We start from the raw sequence: 13,510 nt of genomic DNA, 5'->3' as shown, positions 1-13,510 counted from the left end.
TGTCTCCCTTTCCTCGAAAGAGGATTGGTTGGCGCTCGTGCGATAACCTGCACATCGTGCTAGGCTACCTTCCCCGCCTGCCGAGAAGCCTGCTATGGCCGCAAAGAACCGACCTTGTGATCGGTGCGGACTACTGCGCCCGGCGCCTGCGGCCAGCGTCTCTTCGCGATCGGAGATAACGAATCCTGGCGCTTTGGTATACAGTTGTGACAGCAGCTGCTCGTTCGCGATAAGGAGCGTGGATTAACCGCGCGACATGCCCACTCGTTGTACGGGCGCATGCTCGAGTTTCGCCGCACATGGCTCGGGAAGTCACCCGAAGAATTGTTTTTATTGCATTAATTCGTTCACTATACCACGCGGTGCTGTACAAAACGAGCGTGCGACCAGTGCAACCTTGCATGAGAGGACCTTGATTTGTGCCCTATTCTGGCTCGACCAGCGGCTTCGCATCGCGTTCGCCCACCTGGCGTCCGTAGCCGTATCCATTTCGCACCGAGTGTTATGTGATGCCCCTGTGTGCGCGCGTTGTGTTTGTGTCGTCTTCTGCCGGGATCTTATTCATGCAACCCAACATGGCGAGGAATGCACTGCACCAGGGCTGGCCACTCCTGCTTAACCCAGTGAGCGTTCCCTGTCTTCTTAGTTCGATAAATCCATATTTAGAGATACTACAGGTTCTTACAGTCCTACTGTTAAAGTTTCACTGTTTTAGTCCTACTCTACTGCCGTTGGACTAGGGCTATGCCTTCTTTTCGCTTTGGTTATCTGGCCAGCCGCCTCGTCGCCGCTGTGCTAACCGTCGCGTCAAGATTCCGCTTCGTCGGATCCGAGCTTCATTGCGTGATGCGGTTTCTACCGCCAATAATACTTCGAAATGCGCACGATTTCGATCGCACGTGATGGTACTAAAGTGTAACGAGAGGAGGCTCAGATCGAATATACTTTGTTCTGGTGTACACCGAATGGATTTTCTTTTTGCTGCTGCCAGTTTGCGTAAGCGTGCACGTAGTTTGTTTCATGAGATAGGCTACCACGGATAGGAGATATTTCAAGAAGCTCTCGAAACAAACACTTCATTCAAATTAAGAGCACGGCAAGGTGATGTTCTGTCGAAACTTTTGTGATTCGTGGTCCTAAAAAATAAAAAAAAAGTTTACGGCTTAACCTCTCTCACGATGGCAGTCGATGGTAATGCGATTAGCATTCAAGCAATTCAGAGACGCACTGCGTCGCGGAAGTCTCGTTAGTTAAAGATCTGTAGCGGTCATTCTGAGAATTCCGTTGCTTCGGCTACATTCCACTTACTGTCACAGGTATCGGGCCACTTTGCTACTGTCCTTTCTTGCCAAGGTCACCCATAAGCGTGATGGCATCACTACCACGCATTGACGACGAAATAGGGATGACCGTGGTGGACCGACGAAGGCAGTACGACGATAATGGCATTATGATAATGAGACGACGATTCTGAAAGGATGACGATGACATGACCACGGCAACGTGAAAACGACGGCATAATGACACTGGGATGATGACGAGTGTATGACGGCAACCGGACAACATCGACGACATGACAACGAACGCATGACGCCGAGTGTTTGACGACGATGCAATGGCAACGTTGGCGTGACAATGGCGCCGTAATTACGATTGAATGAGGGCAGCATGACTACGATAAAATGACGAAGGACGAACGACGTGGACCGTATGACGACGGTGGCGTGACAACGGGGTGAAGTTTCTGAAGTAATAGGGATGGTAGAACGGCAGCGTGACGACGGCGTTGTTATGGCAGTTGTGTGACGACGATGGTATGACGAAAGTCGGACGACGAAGTTAAAATGAAGACGATGGAACAACCACGACGACATCACGATGATCGTATGAAAGCGAATGCATGACGACGACCGTATAACGACGATGGCATGACGATGGTGTGAAGACAATAAAATTCTGATGACTGTCACCGAGACTGCAGGGCGACGATTGTGTGACGACCAAGGCATGGCGAGAGTCAGTGAGGGATGTGGAGTGATTATGGTGGAACGAGTACGGCAGCTTTACGATGACGGTATGACAACTGATGCATGAAGACAGTTAGATGGCGATGACGTAACGACGACAGCATGACGACAATCGGGTGACAAGGCTCCAATGGCTGTGAAGGCACCATGAACACGTACTGAGTGGCCCAAGTTATTAGACAACTTGGCCTACTGCGTCGGCAATTAAGGCGGGACGACAACGGCATGACAAGAGTCAGACGGCGCCGATGGAATGATGCCGATGGAATAACGTCGTCGGAACGACAACGATGGTCTCACGAGCCCGAGTAGATACCTAGTGGCCCAAGCTGATAAATAACTTGAACCACTGGGAAACCAATCAAGTCACTCAATAGAATCCGCTCAGTGCTGAAGCAGATGCATTTGCGAGAAATCTTGAAGCGATAGTTTCGACAGGCACACAGCCCAAAAATACGTGCATGTCCGGGGCGCGTTACGAAAGTCCTTCAAGAAGGCAATACGAGGAACGCCGATGTACTTCGCCATAATTTTGATATCGTAAATCTCGTTCTGTAGTTTCGATAGTGCCACTAAGTAGGCACGCCTCAAGCATTGTAACTGAGCGGCTTCAATCAATAAATAATCAGACGGGCCTCGTTAAATAACTTTGAAATGGCACATTAGCACTCTTCTTGCAAGTGTGATGTCCACGCCTTCAAGTAATATAGCTGAAGAACTGGAATCGCGCTATCTGCTGAAGATGTTTAACCAAAGAATCGTGTCAAATGCCTTCTAACTTAACAGGCAGGCTTCCGAAGTAAAAAAAATAATGTTACAGGAAAAAAAGTCGTGCAGGTGGTATAAATATTCAATCAGATAGTCAATAAAGCAGTGCCGGTCAAGAGAATAGGAGTTATTTGCATAGCAAAATTTCCGTATTGGGGGATATACGAATATTCGAGATAGGTGACCTCCCAATAGAGGGTTTGAATTGGCTTCATCGTGCAGCCATCTTGTTTACTAGCAGGTCGAGAGGCTACGTGCACAAAAAACGCGACAGCCCAACAGGTGCGTCTTCCGGCGAGCGACAGATCGGTCACGCTCAAAAAGCAAAACAATCTACGCTTGATGACACGGCGCACAAACGTGGTCGTGGCCGCCATGTTCGAGTACTGATTAGCGCGATCAGAAGCCGTGTACGTGACGTCACGTGAAAACAACTTGTCTAATCGAGCACGAAGTAATTTCTCATTTCTAGGTAAAGCGAAATATAGACGCAATTTCTAAGAAATGTGAAATGAAATTGAATCTTCGCCGCAATGTTCGAGAGAAATCAAATCAAACTGCTTAGGTAAGGAATCGTTCTCAAAAGGCCTTCAGTAATTACGCAAAGCACCAATTTCAAGCGCTGCCAATTTATGCCAGGCTATCGGGCGATGCCTTCCGTGCACGATATATGAGAGCGCGCGAACACGAGATGTTTCTTCAAGGAGCGGTTCGAGCGTGCAGCGAAGTTATCTGTCATACGCCACGCAAGCCGCGTGCAACATTCTGCGTTACGAAGACTAAGCTTGAGCGCTCGCACGAGCCTTTGTTCAGCTTGTCAGTGCGCACACCGAGATCTTGCATCGGCAAACGAATTGTGTGGCAACGCTTGGGCGCCGTTTTCTTCTGAAACTTGAGATTTGGTTCGCATAGGTCCCACAGGCCCCTCGCTAAGTCCTCATTTCATATTAAATGACGATATCTCAAGATTGGCTTTTCCAAATGCCGCGCATGTAAGCATGTTGATTGCGCGTGTTGTGCGCGGTGCAACGAAGAATTATATATATATAACGGACTCATGGTTTGCATGTCTTATTTCATTCCATCGTCAGTGACATTATATAAGCACGCTTTCAGTGTAATTTCTCTTCTCGCGCACCCTCACGGTGCAGTTTGCATACAGTTGCAAGATATCTATACGCCGAAGTTGCCACGGGCTTGCTTTAGACAACCTTGATAGACGCTGTTAAACTGGAGGAAAGAGGAGGAAATAAAGACAGAAGGCAGGGATGTTAACCAGAAGTGCGTATGATTGGCTACCGTACCCTTGGGGAAGGGAAAGAGGGAACAGAAAGATAAGATAGAGAGAGTTGAGGGCAAGCAAAGTCGGGGTGAGCTCGCACGCGCACGTGGAAGGCCTGAGAAAGTCAAAGGCGTTCATATAGGCCAGTCGCACTCAAGACAGACAAAAGCGCCTTCACAGCTTTGTGGGCCGACGAGCTATGGGGACGGTCTTCAAGTAGCACTTGCACGGACAACGGCCGGTGGTCGCAATGCGGTCGCAATGCGGTAGATAAATTTCTCTTTACGACTGAAATCGGTGACAGTGGCACAATAAATGTTCGATGGTCTCATCGCTGTCGTAGACGTCGCATGCAGCACTGCCGGTCATTCCAATCAAGGTAGTGTACGCCTTCGTGAAAGCCACTCCCAACCACAGCCGGTATAGAAGCGGTGCCTTGCTTCAGTGAAGTCTGGGTGAAGGTCGGAGTTGGAGCGAAGGGTTCATTTCGTGCAACCTGGTGCGCCTTATATTTGGGTGTCCCACTCCGTTAAAGAGAGATTGCGTCCCAGTTGACTAAGCTACCTTATATCCTCTATCCTTGAAAGAGGAACGGGAGCGCTGTGTTGTTCTCGATGTGACTCTCGGGCAGCTTTCTCCGCTTGAGCATTTCCATTGATCCCGCAATGGCCAGGTAGCCACTGAAAAATAATTTGGTGGTCTTTCTTTTTGACGTCGCGAGGTAGTTTGACAATTTCGTACGTTAGCTGTTCGTGAGCTCCACGTCGGAGAACCTGACTGCATGCTGTTTAAAGCCAGCCTCGAGTCAGGAAACACGGTCCATGTACCAGGACTCTGTGTCAATAGATTGAAGCGCACTGCGTAGAGTCGTGCGTTCTGCAGCCGTGGACGTCGTGAAATGTGATGTCTTGAAGCGTAGTATCATTCCTATCGTCGGTTTAAACACTGCGCTGCCAGAACTGGTCGTTGTAGTCGATCCGTCAATATATATGTGTACGTGGCTACTGTATCTCTCGCCCAACAGGAGTAAACTCAATTGTTTTAGTGCAGATGGTGGTAGATTTGACTTTTTCTGAAGTCCTGGAATTCTGAGGATGGCACAAATACCACGGAAGAGACACTGGCCCGGCCGCAGGTGTGTACCCCGATGTAAGCGAGTCATGATATGCACTGACAGTTGTGCTAAATGACGTGCGGGTTCTTTCTAAGGTGAATGCGGCGAGGTGGTGGGAGGGGCCCGGGCAATGTGCCTGACATCTGCATGCATTGTATCAACGGTGATGTGCGTCGTGATTGAATAACCTTGAGCAATGACATTAGTTTCAACCGTTGACGCACTGCGTGGTAATTCAAGGCATATCCTCAGAGCTTGGTCCTGAATGCTCTGAGTTATACGCAAATTAGTTTTGCAGGTGAAGAGTATAACAGGTAGATTGTACCGGAGGAACCCAACAAACAACACCCTGCGCCGCTGTAACATAGTTTGTGTTTACACCCCAGTTATTTCCTGCAAGGAACCACAACAGATGACAAAAACCAATCGGTCGTTTTTTCACGTGGTTCACGTGAGGAGTCCAGGACAGGTCTCTCTCAGTCACAGTTCACACAAGAAGCTGTGATTTCTGCTATATGTCGTACGCGGATAGTGGCTTCCGGGCAAATGCCACCACTGCGTATTTTCCCACGTCACCTCCAGTCTTTTTTTAAGAAGGTAGCATGATGTCGATTAGGGCGCCTTCTGAAGCCGAGCGCGAAGTTGAAGTCGTGTCAGCCCTGGCGTCCAGATACAGATGTTGTCGGCGTAGTTAGAGAGTCGAACGGTGCTTGATAAGCTTTCGAGTAGTCCAATGGCTCCCATGGCCGGGATCGAATCCCGGCCACGGCGGCCGCATTCCGATGGGGGTGGAATGCGAAAACACCCGTGTGCTTAGATTTAGGTGCAGGTTAAAGAACCGCAGGTGGTCGAAATTCCCGGAGTCCTCCACTACGGCGTGCCTCATAATCAGAAAGTGGTTTTGGCACGTCAAACCCCATAATTTGATGTTTTGAGTCCAATAAGGGCTATAGATTAAAGAGCGTTGGGCTTAGTACTGCGCCCTGAGGAACTCCGCGGCTACTGTAATACTGGGGTGTCGGGCCATCACCAGTGAACACGTAGAACGATCGCATCTGTAAGTAGCTGTAAGCGAACTCAGAAATACGTCATGCCACCAAGTCCTATTGCTTCCAACGCTTTAAGGATCGCTTCACGGGTGACATTATCGTAAGCCCCTTTAACGTCTAGAAACAAGGCAGCAGACAAGCGTTTACAGGCCTTCTGGAATTCGACCTACGTTACCAAGTCGAAGACATTTTGTATAGATGAACGGCCGGGCCTGAATCCTGTCAACGTGTCTGGGTCAATTTCATAGTGCTCTAGGTACCACTCCACACGCGTTAGAAGTATCAGTTCCATTACTTTTCCTACACAACTAGCAATCACGATCGGACGGTATGACGCAATGTCCAAAGGCGACTTGCCAGCTTTGAGAAACGGAATCAGGTGACTTGATTTCCATTCCTGGGAAACCATGCCAGTCTACCGCGAGTCATTGTACAAGAGCAGGAGTGCCTTTCCAGCCCGTTCACCAAGGTTGCACAGAGCGCGTTATGTAATCTCATCTGGTCCTGGCGCTGAGGAACGCCTGCATAAAGCAAGCGCAGCCTCTATTTCGTCCAGAGTAAAAGGGCTCTCCATAAGGGGATCACGTGAGAATGGTAAGTGGTGGGGAGCCTGGGTTCAAGTGGAATTTGCTACACCGGCAACCCTCCTGCAGAAGGACTCTCCGACTTCGTCTCTCTGCGTTGCAGGTAAAGAGCCAGAGAATTAATTAGGTGGTGCTGTCCAGGCGATGCGCGGAGGCCACGAACAGTTCTCCATATAAGAGACAAAGGCTTTGGGGGACTTAGAGACTCGAAGAAAGACATCCATTGCTATTAAGCCAGCTTCGTCATGCGACACCGTATTTTCTTCTGTGTGCGTCTGGCCAATCTCCAATCATGAATGGACTTTGTGCGCCTATATCTTCGTTCCGCACGCTGGCGAATTTCCTGAAGTTTCTCTAGCTCGAAGTCGAATTCGGTGCGTGCGGAACTTTTCAAAATCGAATGTTTGGCAACCTGTATGACAGCTTTTATTGCGACCCATAAGGTTGCATAGTATGTCATATCGACAGCAGTCTTCCAGGATTTATTTAAGTTTCTGCCAGTCCGTCTATTAGACGGTTCTAGAGAACTTGGAGCTAGGCAGCCCCTCAATAGTGAGATAAGGGGGGATGTGGTCAGTTCCACGCGTTTCCAAGTTCGAGAACCATTGAACCATTCTGTTAAAGGAGCGCGAAACATAGCTAAGGTCGAGGCAGCTACTATAAGCTGTTCCTTGCAGCATGGTGGGGCTTCCATCATTTAACAGAGTTCTCGTTCAGAGGCAATCAACACCAATGTTCTGCCCCTCGGGTTAATCTTGGAGCTTCCCCAGTGATAGAGTTGGACATTGAAATCTCCAGTGATCACCTGCGGCTATGGGGTCGTCAAAATTTTGCTTAAGAGCTCGCAGTTCAGACGAATTGATGGTCATAAGTAGGCTCCCAGAATTGTGAAAGTGACGTTGCTTCGCAGTCACACATGTATCGATTTTCTTTGTCAGGTGACACGGGGTGATGAAGATATGTCAAGTCACGGCGCATAAAAACAATAACCCTATTGCATTGCCCGTGAGTGGAGGACATAATGCACGCATACCCGTACAGTCTGATGACAGCAATTGGACGCAAATGACAATGATTGGAAACTGATTCCCAAATTCAAACGGTCCTTTACATTCCATTGAAAGAAATGCGCATTCTGGACCACCTCTTTAAGCGATGGCGTCTGGCGGGCCATTTCTTTACCCTAGAGCCGCAAACACTGAACTAGGTGGCTGTAACGTTCTGTTGCTGGGTGCCATAGCTCTTCAGTTATACCAGTTGCGAATCTACCCGTAGGTACAGGCTTCAAAACCTGGACACAACGCTTTGCGAACAGCGCGGGTGGTCTGCCGACTGTCGCGTTACCTGTAGACAAAAGAAATAACTGCAGTCGAGCGTCTCTACAAAAAATGGCTCTACGATGAAACGATCTGTATAACGAAGAATAATTCTGTCCCGGTTCTGTCGTGAGCCGTTCAGTAAGCGAATTGCACAGCCAAGTAACCTGTACATATCTAATGATTTCGCAGGCCCAAGCACTTCCTTATAATTTTGGCGTTAGACTGCACAATGCGCCACTTTTTGAGCGCTACAACAAATAAGATCTCGACACGCACTGTAAGCAAAACCAAATAAGCACGATTTCTGAGCAATACCTTCGTTTCTTTTTTCAGTTAGGTTAGCTTTCTCGGGCACTTCCGGGCAGGCGATGGGGTAGCGACGAGTTTCAACTTGTGGCTCAGTGGTGCAGCATCAGTCAATTAACTCCCGCACCGAAAGTAATCCGAAGCGGAGTTTCAAGCGGAGTTTTGGACTTGGTATATGATTTAAGAACACTGGCGGAGCCCGGCATCGCGGGTCTGATTCCGCGATCGCAGCGGCGGGCGCTCTTCGATGGGTACAGAATGCGAAAATTCTCGTATACTGTGCTTTGGATGCACACTACACTACACTACACTTCACTCACTCACTCACTCACTCACTCACTCACTCACTCACTCACTCACTCACTCACTCACTCACTCACTCACTCACTCACTCACTCACTCACTCACTCACTCACTCACTCGAATACTTCATCCAGGTGTCTCCACTTTCTTACACGCGTTCAGAGTAACAATGAACCCGCCGCGGTAGCTTAGCGGCTATATATATGTTGCGCTGCTAAGCACGAGTTGTGGAATCGAATGCCGGCCGTGGCGGCCGCATTTCGATGGAGGCGAAACGCAAAAACGCCCGTGTCCCGTGCATTGGGGGCACGTTAAAAATCCCTTCGTGGTCAAAATTAATCCGGAGTACCCCACTACGGTGTGCCGGATAATCAAACGGGCCTCGTAACAAATACGCTGCCTCCATTGTGGCCTTTGCGCTCTTTACGCTGCATATAACTACAGCTGGGGCAAAATAGTTGCGTTTCCGCTTGCGTTTCTAGAGAAATATCTGCGCATTACGTGCATAGTCTGAACATGTCTCGTTATGCGCTGCCTAATCTTAGGCGTGACTTAGGCTTCGACTAAGCGATGCCTATGCTAAAAGCTTCCTGTATAGGATAAGAAAAGCTAACAGTGCTACATGCTCATGTGAACAGGCTGAAGAAGACATAGAACATCATGTACATATTAAAAATCACCATGCTCCCCGCAAGAACCTTTCGAAAAAACTACATGGCTTGGATAGACGGCCACTCTCCTTATGAAAAATTTTAGGGTCCATGGACAACAGAAAAACTTCAAACCATTGCTGCGCGCGCCTTAGTGTATTTTTTGGATGAATCAAAAATATCAGAAGAGTACTAAGTCATACAATAGTTATTGCTCGCGTTGTTCTTATTAACAGGCACCATTAATTACATTTTCATTGTGTCTTCGTGTTCATGTAGGATTTGTATTTGTGGCATTTAGGGTGCGGCATTCATGTGCCCAACTTCTTCTGTGTGAAGATCTTGGCTTTGTGAGTATTTATGCTATGTGAACTCTTCTGTTGCACGAAGCTTTATTTATATTGCAGTGCTGAGACTTGGTACCTGAAAGTTCGTTCATGTGTCTATTTGTCCAGTTTGGTGATTGTTGACAACTTTCCGACGACAACTATCCTTGTAAGAGAAGAGGAGTAGCCGGCGCCACACAGAGGCACCAACCTCTCCTTAAATACATTTAAAAACAACTTGCTTGCTGCTCTGTAATGCCGAATACGCGGTCTTTACGATTACAATCGTTCCCATTGTATAGATCAGAAAGGTGGAACGTTCGGCTGAGACCATTATCTCAAGAACACTTCGATGCTCGAAGAAAAAGAAAAGGCTTGACGACGCCGTACAGCAACCCCTGCACACGGTACACAATGCGCGCTTCACTGTCTGACACGAGCCTGCAGCTGGAGAGGCCGTCGCTCATATCTCTGATACGGGCCGCTTTCGGAGCTTCGTAGTTGCACGCGTCAAGCGCACTTTCGCGTTGTATATATGTACATATCGCAGCTTCGTCCGCAGTATCGGGTGCACACTTGAAGCCTTGCGATGCCTTTCTTGCACTGAATTCGGGGAGAGGAACAGGGCGCTTGTACTTGCACTGCGATGACCACTGCTGCACTTTTACGACAGTTGAAGTCACCGCTTACCAGGACTGTTACCGAAAGCTTCACAGTTATTCGAAGTCTGTGCTTTTCGTCGCTTTCCATCCACCCGAAACCGGTGTTCGTGAAAATAGCGACTGTGCCAGGATTATTGCTCGTAGTCCTACGCATTCCTGCTCAATGTCATTTCCTCTTGCGATGGCTACTCGGGTTTGCGAGGTAGGTGACTCAATGTTTCTAAGTTTCGAGAATCTAGTCGAAGGTAGTAACCGTTAAAACAGACTGGGGGGAGTGGGGGAGGAGGGGCAGCTCACTTATGCCGCGTGACGTCATTAACCGCTGGAATAGTGAAGATGAGGTGCTGCTAAAAAGAAATAGGAGCTCTTGATTCGGAGTAGGCGATGTTTAGTCGACGATCACATAGCTCTATCCAATTCATTTAATTAAGAAGGCGCTTATTCTATCAATACGTAGTCATGTGAAACCATGCAACGGTAGTCTTCGGTATACTACAAATTCGTTAAAAAAACAAAGAAAGGTTTATTCAGAGGGAATCTGAGGCTGGGGAGGGGGGGGGGGCTATAGCGGTCGTGTTAGCAAGTCTATGGCCTGCTCTTTAACACTGCAATAAATAAATACAGTTGACAAAATTGTTTTTATTACGTACAGCATCTGTATTTGTCGCTTGGAACAACGTTCGTTATTGTTGGCCTCACTGGAACCACGTTTTTCTCACCTCGTCGCCCTGCCGGTGCGGCTACAAAATAGGGCATTGTGGTGCGACCTGTTTAGTCAATGTTCGTAGTCATCCACGCTCGTTCGATTCTTCTGTATGTCAACTGTTGTGCAGTGACCATGCCATTCACATTTCTGTGAAACGATGACTCGCAATTATTATGTAGGGAAATATGTTTTCAGCCAGCGTTTTTCTTACAATGAAGCAGTCTATACATGGCGGGCAACAAAGAAGCACTTTAACACGATTTTTGAACAATCACGTAACATTAGAAAAAGACGTCACGAACCTTAGTGCTTACAGAAACACTTTGTGCTGTTCATCAAATAAATAACTGCGTATTATGAAACACCAATCTAAAATGAATATATTTCGTATCAAGTTCGTCTCTTATTCTTCCTAATACAACTTATTGTTGAAACCGAATGCTGGCTCAAAAAGATGTACAATTCAGCTGGACAGAAAAGAATGCTGTTCCATGTAATGGTACCAACTTAAATGTATTCTAAATGTATTTTTTGTTTTAGTTCACCTCTCAAATTCAGGTAAAACAGTCTTCATTCTATTGTTATTATGTCGCCACAATTTAACAGTAACAGCTCGCGCTTTGAGGCACTTTTAGAGCGCACCACCCCTGAGGGGCGGCCCACATTTCCCAATCCTTTTCTCCTAGTAGCTAACGCTGAGTAGTAACTGTGATAGTAACTGTGCGACATTGTATCGCCTTCATGAGCGGACCAGGTCGAACATGTTTAAACATTTCATGGCCGGAGTATACTAATGCCATCGATGTCTTATTATGCAGACCACATGACAGAGACATAGGTTCGCACCATTGTATAACACTTAGTCGCAGTTGTCGGCGTTGTTTTTCTCGCTTTCGCGCCTCCATTGCCTTTGAAGGACCGAGCAATCGGCATGTCGTAAACTAGGCTTCTTGCGACTGTATTGCAAACTATGCCGTAGCCGTCACACCGTTGTCGTCACCGTAGCCGTCACACCGTCGTTGTCACCGTCGTCGTCACCATTATGTTGCTGCTGTCGTAACACCATGCATACGCACGCATCACACTAATAATTTCTTGCTTTACACAAGCACTTTGGTCCATCTGGTAACTCTTTGGGAAACCCGCCGTGGTTGCTTAGTGGCTACGGTGTTGAGCTGCTAGGCACCAGGCCGCGGGGTCGAATGCTGGCTACGGCGGCCCCATTTCCATGGGGTAGAAATGCAAAAACACCCGTATACATAGATTTAGGTGCACATTAAAGAACCCCGGGTGGTCTAAATCTGCGGAGCTCCCCACTGCGGCGTGCCTCATAATCTTGTCATTGTTTTGGCACGTTCAGTTAATTTTTAACTTCTTGTGGAACTCCTAACGATGCCGGATAGCCAGCCACCTGCGAGATGCTTCGGATAACATTAATTTCTACAGTCCGTGCGATCTGCATAATTTTTTCTGGTTTTCTCGCGCATGTGGGCTTTCTTTTTTCGCTTTATCTCCCTTTAACCCCACCGCTTTATCAGGATATAGGGTAGTAAACAGTGTTTCTCTTCCGGTTAACCCACGTGTCTTTCTCATCTCAGTTCTCTCTCTCTCTCTCTCTTTTCTCTGGTTAGCTTTCTCCATGCTTCAAGTATTCAAATATTTTTTCTTCCTCTGTCTCGTGACACAGGTGATCAACGCAGACTCCGCCGACCAGCGATCTTCGCAATTCCCCCCCGAGAAGCAGGGGTTCGCCCATCGCTGCGCCGCATGGCTGGTGCCGGCACGGTGAGTGTTCTCGCAGCGGCCCCGCAAATCGAGGTGTGTTGCATCCCGGTGGCCCCGATAACGTGACCAGTGCTTCCCGTCGTCCTTTTCCTGCTCTTCACCCGTCGAGCCGCGCTGAGCACGCCGTGTACCGGACGTATACCCACACGGAATGCGGATAAAAGCGAAAAAGGTGCAAGTTGACGTCATGACGTCGACGTCCTTTCACAGACACTCATTAATTACGTATGCCAAAAATTTCATTTGAGAAGCTTTTTTTTTACATCATTAGCATCGTTAGATACCGACGGAACAGGCTAAACATTTAGAATTTTGTTCAATGTTTCACTGTGAGACCACAAATGCGGGCTGCAAGCGTCAACCTAAATCAAGCCTTTGGCCTCTCATTCCACGTCGATAGAGCCGTCAGCAGAGGCGTAGGCAGGGGACGGGGGGCTTATGGGGCTTCAGCCCCCCCCATCCCCCCTTACCTAAATTTTTTTGTGCTGTCATGCACCGGCGAACAAAACAACCCCCGGCGTCGGAAATAATTTTGGATTTTATTTACAATGTCTTTTTCACTCTCGCAAAGAGATTTTCTCTAGACGGTGAAAAAGACATTTCGGCGCGAACATTGCGAATTTGGGGTG

At 48.0% G+C, this 13,510-nt stretch overlaps 1 protein-coding gene across 1 annotated transcript in view; it reads left to right on the top strand.

The window, feature by feature from the left end:
• Positions 1–285: 285 nt before the first annotated feature.
• LOC142574085 (uncharacterized) overlaps positions 286–13,510 on the top strand; it is a 316,362-nt gene continuing 303,137 nt past the window's right edge. The window contains exons 1-2 of the mRNA XM_075683254.1: positions 286–623; positions 12,784–12,881. Of these exons, the coding sequence (XP_075539369.1) occupies positions 510–623; positions 12,784–12,881 (212 nt within the window). The 5' untranslated portion in view covers positions 286–509. The remainder of the gene's footprint in view (positions 624–12,783; positions 12,882–13,510) is intronic.

This window comes from Dermacentor variabilis, chromosome 3 (genome assembly GCF_050947875.1).
Source record: "Dermacentor variabilis isolate Ectoservices chromosome 3, ASM5094787v1, whole genome shotgun sequence".
In the NCBI taxonomy this organism is placed as follows: domain Eukaryota; kingdom Metazoa; phylum Arthropoda; class Arachnida; order Ixodida; family Ixodidae; genus Dermacentor; species Dermacentor variabilis.
The sequence above is the reverse complement of the archived record's forward strand: the minus strand, read 5'-3'. Positions and strand labels throughout refer to the sequence as shown.